Below are 16676 nucleotides of genomic sequence, written 5' to 3'. Positions count from 1 at the left end.
TTTACTGTGCATGAAAAGAGATTATTACGGTCATGTACGAAGATATGCTGTCCTTGAACTAGCAAAGCCGTAGATCACTGGTACATAAGCTACTCTCTTTGACATTATAAAGGGAACATACTGTGAAATGATGTGTCATGTTGATATCATTTTCTGATAATAAATTCAAACATTTTCTGGCCAAAATATATGAAAGCATAGGCAATGTGCCTCTATATTTTATATATTCTTGCTGAAATGTCCCATATAAATAGTGCTATTGGTGCAACCTATGCTATATGTACGTTTTAAATTTTCTAATTCATTCACACATTTTGTAGGTGTGGCCGACGTGTCCAAATACTTTTTGACACAAAATGAGACAAAAAGTTTGAACCATGTTAAGTTTACAAACTTTACACGTGCATTTAAATTGCACCTCTTAAATTGTACTGTTTTTATTTGTAAAGAAACACATTTTTGACACTGCGGATGTCAAAACAAACCCAGGTTAAACCAAATACTTCAAAAAAAAAAAAAAAAAAAAAAAAAAAAAATTGCAATATATATCCATGTAAATTATTTTATAAAAGATTTAAGTGACTATTTTCCTAAAATAAGGGATTAGGCCTTAACTTGCCTTCAACATTAATCTAAATTATTACTTTAATACTGATTAGTTTAGTAATATTTTTACATTGTAAAGTCTATCGTGTGCCAAGTCACTGTAAAAAAAATCTAGAGAAAAACTGAACAGTATTCTTACCATTTCTGCCATAAAGACAAGGCTTACTTTGTTATTAAAGGTCACATTCATATTGCTGCTGTCTCCTTGCACAGCTACTGAAAGGAGAATCCTATTTTGATCAATACAAATGAAATGAGAAAATAATAATAAACACCTTTTCAAAGTCAATTAGATTGTTTCCTTTAATATTTGATGTTGCATTATATACAAAGTGTGCCATTATGTTTCACAATGTGATGATAAAAAAAAAAATGCTTTGTCCTAACTGAGGATGTTGCAAGGAATGTGGGCTTGTACCTTAGATGCATAACTTTTCCAGACTAACCTCAAGAAGACCTCAACATGGCCATACTCATTTCATAAGTTATCCAATTAAATAGTTCAAAAAATGGGATAGTTCAAAAATGAAAATTCTGTCCTCATTTACTCACCCTCATGTCATTCAAAATCTTGTTTTGCAGTAGAAAGTCATAGAGGTTTGTAAATGAAGGTGAGTAAATGACAATTTGTTTTTTTTTGGGTGAATTATCCCTTTGAGTGAACAATGGCAAAATGAAACCATTCACAATGCTTCATATTTCCAGTTTGAAATCTGTTGTTAATATTAATACATTTTAAACTTAATCCATAATCACTATATCATCTATCCAAGGTGAAAGAAGCTCTGGACAAAAGTTTGTATCACTTCTTATCTGTGGACAACAGTACAGTGCCAAATCTAACATGGTGTGGATCATCCCTTCATGTTGAAAATACTGTTAACCTTTATGTGTCTACCTTAAGAGTTAAACATTTTCTAAGTGTATTAGTAAGATCTGTGCCATCATCACATTTCTTCTTAGATAAATGGGGAAAGTGATCTCCACCATAGTAAAAAAAAACAGTGGAGGGGAGAGGTAAAAACAAAACTGACAAAACACCTACACAGTATACAGTACATTTTACAGTACATCTAAACAATAATCTTATGTAAATCATACGCATTTTAATCACCCCCATCTAGAATGGTGATGGGTGACGTTCTTACTACTGAAAATACAGCATCCCACCCTGCAGCTGGGTCAAATATTTCATTCACAAAGATAAAAACAGCATTGTTTACCACACAACCGCATCATGAACTGTTGTTTACAAGGATGCACTGTATGATAGACTAAAAATGAAGGGAAAAAAAAAAACAAACAAAAACAATCTCATCAATGAGTGTCATTCTTTGTGAAAATTCTTTTTAGATAAAGCCAGACCACAACGTCAGTCCATAGAAAGCAGCACAGCAAGGTTTAACCGATGTAACTAAAAGAAAGTTTGTGGTCAGAACCCTTACAATGCAAATATCATCCATTAATATAGCACTCAAGTACAGCCACAACTCTGAACCCTAACATTTAATTTGCTTTAAAAGTTCACAAAAGTGTTAAGGAACAAAAAACAGAATTATCTTCATCTATGTATTTAAACAAGTGATTAACACTTAATGAATTTTAAAAGACAAGAAAAACAAAATACTCCTAAAACAATCACGTCTCTATGTTAAGTATGGACCAACAGACCCGACATGTGATCTAAGCTGCACCCCAAAATCGGCACCCGCCTTCCCCCCTTACACCTATAAATCTGAGTTAAATCTACCAGAGGTCCTTCTTAATGGTATCAAGAGGCACCATATGTAGTGAAGGTAAAAACAAGCCTGAAAGCGAAACGTTTCACCGTCAGTCTGGGCAGGTAGACATATTGAATGGCCTAATCTGGTAGTCTATGGTAAAAAAGGTTCCTGTAGCTTGCAGTTGTTCCAACAACTGACAATTTAAAGATAACTGTTGAAATAAACCACTGAAATCAATGTAGCTTCAAGTGTCCAAATGCTCAAACGTCCAACTCCTGTGAGTAAATGAAAGCTTCATATACATGACAAAAACAGGCCTCTGGCAGAGTTCATCCTTTATCCCAAATGCGAGCCACAGGTGTCTATCACTGGGATTGTATACGAGATGCAGTAGAAGGACAGTGGGTTACTGTAAAATAGTTAAAATAAAACATAAACAAGAGGTAAATACAAGCAACTGAGACCAAGAAATGGTTTGAATCAAAAATTACAGAATTCAATTAAAATGTCAGAACATTCACCCGTGTCTCATCATCTTCATCATCTGAAACATGTGGTCGTGCAATACTCATCTCCTCCTTACTCTCTGCAATCTGTTTACATTTCTAAAAGAAAAAAGGTGATTTGCAACAACAACAACAACAAAAAAATCAGTACTGATAATAAAAGGAGTTGTTATATATAATAACATTCAAAAGTTTGGAGTCAGAATGATTTTTTTTCTTTATGTTTTTAAAAGAAGACTTGTGTTCACCATGGCTGTATTAAAAAATATAGTAAAAACAGTAATATTGTGAAATATTATTAAAATTTGAAATAATTGTTTACTGTTTTAATATTTTAAAATGTAATTTATTCCTGTGATTGCAAAGCTGAATTTTCAGCAGCCATTACTCCAGTCTTCGTGATCCTATAGAAATCATTCTAGTTATGCTGATTTGATGCTCATGAAACATTTTCTATTATTTATATTGTAAACCAGAGGTGTCCAATCCTGCTCCTGGAGGGCCACTGTCCTGCAGAGTTCAGCTCCAACCCCAATTAAACACACGACACCTGAACCAGCTAATCAAGGTCTTACTAAGCATACTAGAAACTTCCAGTTAGGTGTATTGAGGCAAGCTGGAGCTAAACTATGCAGGACAGTGGCCCCCCTGGACCAAGTTTGGACACCCCTGTTGTAAACAGTAAACAGCTTAATATTTTTGTGATCAAATTTCAGAATTCTTTGCTGAATTGAAAGTTAAAAAGAACAGCATTTATGCGAGATAGAAGCGTTTTCTAACAATGTAAAGTCTATCCATTTTTATTATCAATCAATATTTTTAATCAAACAATAGGGGACATGTTCGGTTCAATTAGATTTGTTATGCCAACAAGAGATTAATTCCGGGGAAACGTGATATGTTGTGGCCACGAGATCATTTTGTCGAGGTAACACCATCCTTATGTCGTAGCCACACAATGTGAAGTCGTGGCCTGGAGATCCTTTGTTGAGGGAACGACATCTATTTCTTGTGACCATGAGTTTATTTCGTAAACAAACCAGCATGACCATAGCAACCTGGGATTAATATTTATTTTGAATTGTCAAAAAAAAAAAAAAAAGCTAAATTAAAAAATTATACTATTAGCCTATATTATATTGAGTGCAATGTTGCTTATATACAGCATTTGAATGAAGTTTATCAATAAATGTTAAAAGAATATGCAAGAACATAAAATAGTAATACAGGCCTACAAGAAAACATTTTTTATCTATTCCATCCCAGTCTTTTAAATTCAGATCGTTTCTCTTTTATTTCATATTTGTAAATGTGATGTTTTCATTTACAAATGTATAGATAGGCTACCTCATGCCCGTGACAACATTCGAATAAAGTTCTAATAATTTGTTATTATTAAAAGACTATATGTTGAAAGAATATTTAATTAATAAGAAAAAAAAAAAATTATATATATATATATATATATATATATATATATATATATATATATATATATATATATATATATATATATATATATATATATATATATATATATATATATATATATATATTTTTTTTTTTTTTTTTTTTCTCATCCCAAAATCTTTTAAATCCATTGACTGGTATGTAGGAGATGCATATTTTATATCTTACTGACCCCAATATACATGTATACATAATCTATGATTTACTTGGCACCAAAAACAAAATCTCACCTCTGTGAACTCCTTGATGCTAATGCTGTTAGCTTGTTGAGCAACTTTTCTCTTCACCTCCTCAATACTTGCAAGATTAGGTGTGGGTGCTGGAGGGGGCTTGTTTGTAATTGTAGGAAGGGGAGGCATCGGGGGCATAGCGGCCAGGGCACCCATGTTTGAGAGAGCAGCGGTCATGGTTGCCGCAGTCATACTTGCCACGGCAGCGTTCATCGTCATGTTTGGCATTGCAGGCATACCTGGTATACCCATTGGCAGATTCATAGGTAAATTGGGCACGGGCAGTGGCAGAGGCAAAGACAAGGGTGCTGGAGCTGGGGTTGGCAGGGGTAGCTGCAGAATTGCCTTCGGCTTGAGACTTTCAGGTATGGGCATTCCAGCTTTAGCACACATTGCAGCAGCATTTGCCTTCGCAATCTCCAACAGTTGATCTTTATCTGAAGGGAGAGGTAATTAAAATTGTTGTGATGTAGACAGACATTTCTTGCTATTATTTTGAAGTTAATTTATTTTATTCATGCTAACAAGAAGGGGAGCCAAGCAAAAAGCATATTTACCAAGGTCAGTGAGACGCGGTGGCGTCTTGCTAGAACTGCGTCGAGATCTTGAGGTGGACCTCCTCTTACGGAGAATCAAAATTGGGGAATGGCTTGGTTCACGTTTCCATCGATCTCGTCTATCAAAAGATCGCCCTCGAAATGCTGGTCTCCTTCGGCGTGAGACAGATCGTGACCTTCTGGATCGTGACTGACGGGCCCTTGACCGTGAACGAGATCTTCTCTTTCTAGCAGGGGAGCGTGACTTGGATCTCCTTTTTCGAGCTGGTGATCTAGACTTTGACCGTTTCCGCTTGGGGGATTTTGACTTCGAGCGCTTTGTCCTTGTGTGAGATTTAGACCTAGATTTTGCCCTTCGATTGGCTGATCTCGATCGTGATCTCCTTTTCCGAACAGGGGACCGAGACTTTGTCCTTTTTTTACGACTATGTGAGGGAGACCTGGACTTGCGTTTTCTGGCAGGAGACCTTGACCTCCTCTTGCTGCTGACAGACTTTGACTTGGACCGCCTCTTCTTGGTGGAAGAAGCTGATCTGGAGCGCTTTCTTCGAACAGGAGACGTTCTGTTGGAGAACTTTGATTCTTTTACTGTATTTGGTGAAGGTGATCGTGAGCTCCCTGATCGATCATCTTCATCTGACCCTGCAGTACCGTGTTGAGGAACTGGCTCTGAGGACAATGATCTGGATCGGTTTGGTCTTCCTTCACATTCAGAGGGATTTTCGGGCTCCTCGATTTTTTTACATTGTGTGTCACATTCTGATGATGTTACGTCTTCATTTGATGGCTTTTGCACAGATGTACATTCAGTAGTCACTGGTATCCAGCCACTTGACCCCGCTGTCCCTTTTACTTCCAAATTTTCCTCCACAGCATCCAAAACCTGCAGTCTAGTCTCTGAGGTTTCTTTTAAACTCTCATCCTTTAAGGACTCATCTTCTTTAGTGGGAGATTTCGAGTGTGCTCTCTTAGTAGGGGACATACTTCTATCTGATGATTGTCGCTCCCTGGAGATGGATCTAGATCTAGATCTTGATGTCTTTCTCTGAGAAACTGACCTTGACCGTTTACCTTTTTGCTTTTTAATCATTCTCAATTTAGGGTATTCAGACTTTGAATTATGTGAGGATGACCGTGACTTTGATCTTTTACATCGCTGAGGAGATACTGATTCTGACTTTGTGCTACGAGGGCTCCTAGATTTTGACCTCCTTTGACGGACTGCAGGAGAACGTGACTCAGAGGGCCTGGAGCGTTGAGGGGACCGAGACTTAGTTCTACGCCTTGGGCTTCTTGAACCTGATCTTCTACGACCAGATCTTGATCTGGATCTTCTGTTTCTTCTCAAGCGTGATCTAGACCGTCTAAGTACCACAACGGATCTTGAGCGTGCCCTCCTTGTTTTTCTGACAGATCTAGACCTGGACCGCTTCGTCCGAGAAACAGGTGTCCTCTTTCGAGAGCGAGACCTTGAGTGTCTTCCTCGCCGTACAGATCTGGACCGCGATCTCGAGCGCCGATTCTTCCTCCGAGAAACAGATTGTTTTGATCTTGAACGTGAACGTATTGGTCTTCCAGTTGACCTAGATCTTGAGCGATGACTACGCCGTGGGGACCTGGTCCTGGATCTTCTGGTCTTTGTGCGAGACCTTGAGTCAGAGCGATACCCTCTTCTTCCAGAGAGTGACCTTGACCTGCGTCCAGCTTTCTTTGTTACTTTAGATGGTGACCGTCCTGATGGAGACCTTGAGCTTCTTCGTTTTGTTCGCTCCTTCCCACCAGAGGCAGACACAGACCTGTCCCTTGAAGATGATCTGTCATTATGACGTCCTGATTTACCGGTTGACTGCTTTGGGGTTCTGGAGCGACTATGTTTGGATTTTTTCCCTTTAGTGTCTGAAAGTGATCGTGACCTTGACCTGGAGAGGGACAGTTTTTTCTTTTCTTTCTGATTCCCATTTGCTTCCTTTAAGATGTCCTTCTGCACAGCTTGCTCTTTGTGCACATTCTCCAGCTTAGGGATAATATCAGGAAGTTCTTGAGCTTTAACAAAACTTTCATGTTCACCAACAGCTTCCACTTTTATGTCCCTCTCTGCAATTTGTGCATGTGCAGGCTCAGGAGACATCTTTTTTCTCCCTCCTAGTTTGAAACTTTCTTCTTCACTGTGATCAGAAGTCATATCTCTCTTTTTATCTTCCAGTTGGGGTGTGCCATCTTTAAATTTGTCTTTTGGAACTTTAGCTGCAGTGATCGGTGACTTCCTGTCCAACTTTAAAGACTCACCAGCAATTTTTGTGATTGTTTGGAGTCCAATTCCGATTCTGACCCTGACGCTGAGCTACTCCCCGATCTTGAGCGAGAGGAGGACTTTTTCTCTTGCTTTTCCTCCTCTTTCCGCCTTCTTTTTTTCTTCTTTTTACCAACGCGATGTTTTTGCTTTTTAACCTTGGAATCAGCTTCCACATCACTGAGGTCTGAAAGGACACATATAATTGTAGGTCTACTTTTCAGATTAAAACTCATTGAATTCACAATAAATTGGTTCAAAATTGTGCATACATATGTAATAATTTGCCTGACGAGAAAATACGCATATACCTTCAGTACAGTTTTTTGTGGCATCAGTCTCAGGATTAGATGATCCATCTTTTTTCACACTGTAAAAAAAGAAAATTACATTTAATATAAAAGAAACAAAGCATAAAAGGGGGAAGAAAAAACAAACAAACAAAAAAAACAAACAAACACAACATTGCCAAGCAAACAAACAAAATCTAACCTTGTTCTTGTTCGGGAATCGCCATCTGACTCAACTCCAGATTCAGAGCTACTGTCTTTTTCACCCTTGCGCTTCTTACGTTTCTTCTTACTTTTGTGTTTCTTATGTTTCTTGTTTTTCTTTTTGGGGGTCTCACTCCCGTCCTTAACATTAATGACTTCATAGGGAACAGCAGTCTCAGAGGGCTCATCATCTGTGGAGGCAAGACACAGTGTTTACAAACATATTTATTTGAAAATAACTACCTTATGAAAGAAGTGTATTCTAACAGTTTTACGAAAGTTACATTCAAAAGTTATAAGACAATCCAGACTTTACCATCTCTTACCATCTCTCTTTATCAGATAAATAACACATGGTATTTCTGAAAATGTTTGAATATATGAAGACATGGAAAGCTCACAATCTTATTCTAACAATCACTTTGCCATTATCAACTTTCCACATGTTTAAAGCAAACTGCTAACACTGTGACTGTATAAAGGGCTAAAAACCTAATAACTTACCAGGACCGGTGTTCACTGCACACTCCATTTCAAAAAGTGGTTTAACTGATTCCCAATCTTAGTTTTGGTGACAATTTCTGTTGCCTTTTCTCTGTAAATCAGGACAAAATGCGTTGACCCTCAGTTTTCACTCTGAAAGGAAAAAAAAAATATATAACTAACTTAAAGGGATAGTTCACCCAAACATTAAGATATTTTGAATAATGTCAGTAACCAAACAGTTGATGGGCCCCGTTAACTTCCAGTGTCTTCCACAGTCAATGGGGTCCATCAACCATCAACTGGTTTGGTTACCCATATTCTTCAAAATGTCATCTTTTGTGTTCAGCAGAAGAAAAATTCATACAGGTTTGGAAAAACTTGATTGGGTAAATGATTTTTTTTTTTTTTTTGGAGAATATTCATTTTTGGATGAACTATCCCTTTACCCTTACTCATAGCTTACTGTTCAGTCTACATTTAAGCTATACACATGCATTGCCATTAAACACAAACAAACTCATGGCTCAAGAAATAGGATGGCTGTGATCATAAAAACGTTTTATGCAAACTATTTGTTTTCTGTGATGCATTGTTGTAAATTTTGCTTATGTCACCAAAGCAGTGTGATGGGATTGTCAGTCACCACTGCAATAATAATTTGTGATAGTCCTGGTAGGCATCAATAGACTGGGTAAACCCAGCCTGATCTGCCGGCGATTTGATTTCGCCCGGCAACTCAGTCTGGAAACCCATACATTCTTTTCTACTGCATCTGTTACACTTTTGCGGGAACCAATCACAGACTGGCTTATCCACCTTGCTTGCTATTGGTGGGTATAACACGATGACGTAGGGCTGGACAATAATTCAATATCAATATATATCGCGATATAATTTTTTTCGATAACGGTGATATGATTTTTAAACACATTTCCGGTATTTTGATATATACATTACAGCATCACTGACTTCAGGCGCAGCCGTTAGAAAGAGCAGAACGCGATTGGCTATTTGCGTGATGACGTACACCACAGAGACATGCAGCCACCAGCCTGCCAGTGCTCAACAGTTGTACGCTAAGATCAAACGACAACGCGAACGCGGCAAGTTTTACAAAATGAGTACAGCTGATGCAAATGCGACGGAACAAGCTTCCACAACTTGATGAAAATATGTGTGCATAACTACACCGTGCTGGTTAATGTTTGGTGCAGGAGATAAATGTGTGAAATAAAAACTTTAAACACGGATACTTTATCCTGTATGAGCTGTGTCACGTGGCTAGTGTTATTAAACTCATCGCGGAGCTCCGCGCTGAAACCGAGCATATGCACGCTCCGCCTGTATATCATAAAAACAATCGTATTTTTCATGTGTTCGTATTCAAACTCCAGATCTGACCGCATCGCGAGCAAAATACAAACAACACACGTGCTGTGCTGAGGAAAACAGCCTATAGCTTGCGTATTTGAACGCAGCTAGAGCAGGCAGAGGTGATGAACAGCACTTTTGTGTTATTTGAATTCGCCGCTGTAATGCGATCTCATGCGAACATATTTTCCATTTGTGCTGGTAGATTACAGCTAAACAATCCACTTCCGAGAGAAGTGATGCTTCCTCATGCATAATACTGCAATTATAATCTTATGCATACTAGGGTTGTCACGATACCATAAAAATGTCTTACGATACTATACCAGCTGAAGTATCACGATACCAAGTAGTATCGCGATACCATGCAGTATACAAAATGAACCAAACTTTCATAAAAACATGAAAACAGACCAGATTTTTCTCTGAATACTTCATTAATGAGAATGAATAACAGGCTTTTATTACCATTCAAATGAATCAATGTAAACAAAATTCATCTTAGCACTGCACAGAAGCTGTATGAACTGACATTACGATGTAGCATTTATGCATTTAAACTTCAATTACAATTGCATAAATAATGTCATGATATTAATGTTTCAAATATAAAAATTTGAATATAGAAATAAAAATGTTGGTGGAAAAAAATGATAGAATAGACCTACTTTTAGATGGTAAAAAATGATAGAATAGACCTACGTTTAGATGGGAGACTAAAGTCGCCAGCAGGTGGCAGCAAGTTTTAATGATTAAGTCAATGAATCATTCAACCGATTCGTTCAAAACGGCTGATTCATTCAGGAACGAAGCAAATGACTGTCTTAATGAATGGATTAGTGAGTCAGTGACTCACACAATTTGTTCATAAACAGATTCATTTAGAAACGAAACAAAAACAGCGCTCTTGCTCATGTCACGAACTATCAGGAGCATTTTTGCCAGCCTATCTTGAAATATCTAACCCTGACTGGAGAGCAGTATGTATATTAAAACATATAATACATTTATAATTATAAAATCACGATTGATATGATTGATAAGAACCGAGTGCAAACCCGCTATAACTTACTGATGAATGGAATTGCATTTGTCTGAATCGTGTTCGCAAAGATGTTTCTAGAAACAAACTATTTAATCTTTTCCAGAAGTGGCCAAATGAGCAACGGAGCAAAAACTGTGAGAATTCATTCTTATATAAAGATTTTATGATGTTAATTAAGTGAATTTCAGACCCTTTCTCCAGATAAAATGCACTGTGAATAACAACGTGCAAGTGCAACTTTATCTCATTGCAAAATTAACTGAAGCATCAGAAAACAATAAGGCGCTAATTCTACAGAGCATTTACTACACAGGGCACAGCAGACAGTCAACGGCAGTCTCTTGTAATGTTTTTGCAGGCACGCATGTTCAATTGAAGTGTACCTGCCGCACATACAACATTCCTTACGGTACTGACGATACTACCGTTTAAAAAATACAATGGCATCGCCAGTATTTTGAAGCTTTAGTATCGCGATACTACCGTAGTACCGGTACACCGTGCAACCCTAATGCATACTACAGCGCAGTGACTGGATTAAATGAGTTTATGTCATGAATATATATGTCGAGATTTGCTCAAAACGGTCTACGTCAGCATGTTCGACCATGCCCATACTTGGGCCGAAAGTACACGATTACGTCAGATTTTGTGACGTTGCTCCGACTCAGCTTTTCAAACAGGAAGACAGAAATCGCTATGAAAAATGCAAAAATAACTATTTTTCACTTATGAATAACATTGAGTACCTTTAGTGTTTTCAGTGATGTGCAGCCTATACATATCTGTTTACATCTCAAAAAAAGTGTTTTGTTATAGTTTAATGTTAAAGATATTAATATTACTAAAGTGAGTGAGTCTTATATTTATTTTTATGTTTGTAGAAGGCTAAATACAAATAAAAGCTGAACATAAATTTATTTGTACCTTTTTTATTTCTAAAATATTATATAGTTTTATAGGAAGAGATTTCATAGATTTGGCAAATTCATTTTTCAGACATCTGTAGGTACAGACATCCGTTGTGGCCGTTCTTGGCAGTTTTTCTGAAGCTATTATATAGTTCATATCGATATCGGAATTATATCGTATCGACCAAAATTAAGAATTATATCATGATATAAAATTTTGGCCATATCGTCCAGCCCTACGATGACGATAGAGAAGCGACGGCAAGCACGACCATCAATCCAATTTCTTTTAACCTCTCGACGATGCTGAATGACTTCTTTAGTTTAGCAAACAAATCGCTCGAGTGGGTGTAAATACTACTCAGTTTCATGTTTTTTTTTTGCACAACCTGCAAAAATCGCTCGATGCCATTGCTGCTTCTGCAAACTGCTGATCAATGCTACAAACCAATACAAACTAAAGGTGCGTTCCATTCAACCGCAAGTGGACTGCGAAGTGGACTTCACAGGGTATTTCGCCATCTTAAGTGAGATTCATTCTGAAGGGAGAAAACATGTTCAGTTCGAAGGGCACTGCGAACGGCATAGGGAATAAAGGAACATCGATATATCACTTCACAGGAAGTAGAGAGGTAAAATCACCCAACTGTCGTTGCGCACCGCGTCACCAGTCAGAACTACGATGGAGCAGAGTTTTTTAACGGCTCTCCGATGGAGGAATTTACATTTGAATTTTGAGTATTCATAAGTTTTGTTATTATTATATGAACGAAAGTATGAATGGTTATGTTTATGAGTGTATTTGCATATTTTATTGTATGAATAGGCATGACAAAGTAAAAGTGTTGAAAAGCAGCTGAGGCTCTGTCATTTTTTATTTTACTTTATTTACCTCAGAAGTGTTTACTATGTGGCTGCGCATGGAAAAGAAAGCGCACAAGATGAGACCCAGACGGTGAATTAAGAATACATTTATACAGTTAACCAAAATGAGAATTTATTTTCATATGGCATGCGAGGCTACAGCTTCAAATCTGTTAAAGGTCCCATTCTTCGTGATCCCATGTTTCAAACTTTAGTTAGTGTGTAATGTTGTTGTTAGAGTATAAATAAAATGCTATTGCTATTGTTGGACTACATCCCTCTACTTCCTTCTTTAATGACGTCACTAAAACAGTTTTTTGACTAACCTCCGCCCACAGGAATACACAAGAGTTGCGTTTGTAGAGTGTGTTTGTCGCCATGTCGTCGAAACGCTGTTATTTTCATCCCGCAGTCCAATAACCGGGTCTGATTCCGGCTCAAATTGATAGGGTAAAATTAAAGACATGTTTACAATAACACTGAGCGCGTGCATCTCCACGTTATGGTAAGAGGCGTGACCTTTCCGGGCAAGGTTCGCTAAGCTGCTGTCGAATCACAACACAGGAACCGCTGGCACAATCAGAACTCGTTACGTATTTCTGAAGGAGGGACTTCATAGAACAAGGAAGTCATCAGACCGTTTTTATGACAGTGGAAACAGCGGTATACAGATAAGTAAATTATGTGAAAAATACTGTGTTTTTTACACGCGAAACATGAACACATGTTATACTGCACACTATAAACACAATCAAAGCTTCAATAAACCACGAAAAACGGGACCTTTAAGAGACCATTTTAAATTTGAAAGTAAATTATAATATCTATTTATTTGTTATATCATAATCTGCGCGACACCGTCGTTGACTTTCTTTGATGACGTTTGTGGTGTGTTCCAAATTAGTGATTATTGTCAGCGAAGTCCACTTCACCGGATATAACGTGCTCAGGGAGTAGGAAGCAGTGAACACTGCGTAGGGACCCTGTAGAATGGAACGCAGCTTAAACCTGTCTGGAGTTTTCGCGTCACTCTGCAAAGTACGTCACCCGGATCGTTGATCCGATTGGTTGAACGACTATACAATTGCGTGCAGTAGAAAATACATACAGACTCTCCAGACCAATGTTCAATTTTAAATTGAGCTTGGTCTGGTGATAGCCAGACAAAGGCATCAATTTAAGAGGGTCAAATCACCACATACCATTGTTTACCAGCAAGTGTTTAAGTTATAGCTTCATAAATATACAGATTTTTTTTTTTTTTTTTTTTTTTTTTTTTTGTAATGCACCCAGAGAAAATATTGTAAGTACAAATACAAATTTGAATGGCTGGGCCAAAAACCTAAAAATTAATCAAATATAAAAATTAAAACAAAAACATATTAGATTTATATAAAGACTGAAAGTATGTTTCATGGGCTTCTTACATAATATCTGACCCACTTGGCTGAACACATAGAGCTTCTTTGCACTCAATAAGCAGGGCTGTTGCATAATAACATCAGCCTGGCAAATCACTTTTGAATCTCACACAATTAAAACAAAACAAACAAACAAACAAAAAGATGACTTTTCAACCAGTGAATCAGGACTGATTTTTTATATAATTTATGATGTTGCAGGAGGGTACTAAAACAGCATGCTGAATGTGACTATAGTAACTACGATAACAGTAACTAAGATGAAAGAGCAAAAATAAATGCATCCCTCTACTGAAGGTTAACTTATCACTCGCTGTCTTTCAAACCCAAACTAACATAAATATTATAATTATGTTTCTATAAAATCACAAGACCTCCTCCTCATTCTCTCCAATTACTAACAAAATTTCAACCATAGTTTGAGCCCAATATACTGTAAAAAAGAAAAAAAAAAAAGAAAAAGAAAATAAATCACAGTAAATTAAATGGATTTCCTGTAAATGTGTAAAGTGTCATATCCTTCATTTTAGATTCGCAAATATACAAATATTGCAATTTACCACATTAAATGAGTGCTAGACGCAGCATGCCGACTATCTTAGTGAAGAGGGGGCGCGAGACACCTCGCTTGATTGTTTTGATATTATTCACCTCATGAACAGACATTTTTATGAACGCTTAAATATCTTAGACCTAGATATATAAATAGGTTGTAATACCTAGAAGACTGAAACGATGCAGGACATACAATATTCTTAATATTCAGGAATAGCGACAGTAAAGACGTAAGTACGTTAGCGATTCATAAATCAAAACTATATAGCTAGGTTTTATAACAGTGGAATAGCAAAATATTCGAATTAAGACAATCTTGGATACAACGAAAAATAAAAAATTATCATTATTTTTTAGTTTTTTAAAGTGCGTCGTTAACGGGTTGTAAACATACAACAGACAGTAGCAACCAGCAGCACTTTAGAATACACAATTCCCAGTATAATATAGTTTGGTATAGCCAGAATATAGTTACCAAGTCAGTGCTGTTTTTACAAACAGCTACTCAGATTCGTAATTTTTCAAATAGTTGATTTTACTACATTAAATGAGTGCTAGACGCAGTTGAGCAAGCAGACTAGCACGGTGCACGAGACATGTCGCTTGATTGTTTTGATATTATTCACCTCATGAATAGACGACACAGTTTTATGTAAGCTTTAATATCGATATAACATAAACATGCGTACTGTTAATGTACACGGATATAATACTTACGTTATTTTTTCGCGGCGTTTCATTCAGAAGACAGAATGGATACTCGCCTCCCGCGCGGCTAACTCTGCACGCGCATCCTACAATGGCTAACTGAAGCGTGTTCTGCAAACTGCGTTGGCTGCTCGTTTACAGGTACTGTATAATTAATCTGTTTGGTTGGATACTATTACATTATGTGTGCGTAGAAAGCAGTAACCCGTCGAAAAATACCGTTGTTTGAGCGTTTCTCGGAACACGCGGACAAAGACTCGTTAGCTTGTATTAGCTTAGCATCCCACTCGCAACAGGCTTTACAACAAACAAGCCACGCACGTCTGTTATAACAGTCTTCAGCTCAGTAATTTCCCTCGTATTCTTAAAGTAAGCAGACATTATTTTTGAGAAATATTTCACTCACTAATACTCACCTGTGATGTTGAATTCTTGATTGGTTTCAGTTACGAAACCACGAGAAAGTTGCTCGCTGTTGGTCGCCATGACATTCACAGCACCGTCAGTCCTCCAGTATCCCAGAAACACATGAAACAGGACCCCCAAGACTTCTTCACTCGTCTGTTTCTGTATGTACAAGCACAGAGCGGCATCTAGTGTCATCCTACTGAATTCACATTCACACGAGCTTTCCTACAGATTTGACCAGCTAGATAGATAGATAGATAGATAGACAAAAAAAAAAAAAAAAAAACTACTGATATAATAATGTATCATTACTGCTTATCTAAAACAGGGAAAATTCAGCATTTAAAGCATGCCATAGGGTTGGGATCTAAAAAAATAAATAAATCTGTATTTAATTTAAAAAAAAATTATTTCACATCCTGCCCAATATTATCCTACAAACAATGTTCATATTGAAGGCTATGAAAACAAACATGAATTTAACCGTGAGTATAGGCCTATGTTATATTATGTGCAAAAAAGTGGTCAAATCACATTAGGCCTACATTCTAACATTGTAACATTACAATCTAAAAACAAAATGTTTTTAAATACATGTGTTAAATGTGTTAAATACACTAACTAAAAATGAAAATAAATAAAAACAAAAGCACAGACTAATTATTAGGCTATACCTTACAATAGTCACTTTACAGCTATCATAAAAATACACTTAGTTGTAGGATCGAAATTCTACATATGGCACAATTATGTTCGCCAACAAAAGCAAACAGCAGTGACAGCTAGCGTAACTGTGGTTGAATGTGTTTGAAAAAATACGTCCCTTTTACACTTTTGCCCTAATGAAGAAACCGCCCCGGATAGATAGATAGATAGATAGATAGATAGATAGATAGATAGATAGATAGATAGATAGATAGATAGATAGATAGATAGATAGATTTGATTTGGTTCGTTTAAATAAAATAGAATTAAAAAAAAAAAAAAAAATATATATATATATATATATATATATATATATATATATATA

General features: G+C 36.9%; 1 protein-coding gene across 1 annotated transcript; it reads right to left on the bottom strand.

Annotated features, from left to right (window-relative positions):
* Positions 1-882: 882 nt before the first annotated feature.
* sona (SON DNA and RNA binding protein a) lies at positions 883-15792 on the bottom strand. The gene is given in 9 exon segments (XM_048193494.1): positions 883-2739; positions 2852-2935; positions 4537-4973; positions 5094-7379; positions 7382-7570; positions 7695-7753; positions 7876-8068; positions 8382-8513; positions 15655-15792. Coding segments are annotated over 8 exon segments (3279 nt in total). The 5' UTR covers positions 8410-8513; positions 15655-15792; the 3' UTR covers positions 883-2736.
* Between the last annotated feature and the right edge of the window lie 884 nt (positions 15793-16676).

This window comes from Megalobrama amblycephala, linkage group LG6 (genome assembly GCF_018812025.1).
Source record: "Megalobrama amblycephala isolate DHTTF-2021 linkage group LG6, ASM1881202v1, whole genome shotgun sequence".
Lineage (NCBI taxonomy): Eukaryota > Metazoa > Chordata > Actinopteri > Cypriniformes > Xenocyprididae > Megalobrama > Megalobrama amblycephala.
The sequence above is the reverse complement of the archived record's forward strand: the minus strand, read 5'-3'. Positions and strand labels throughout refer to the sequence as shown.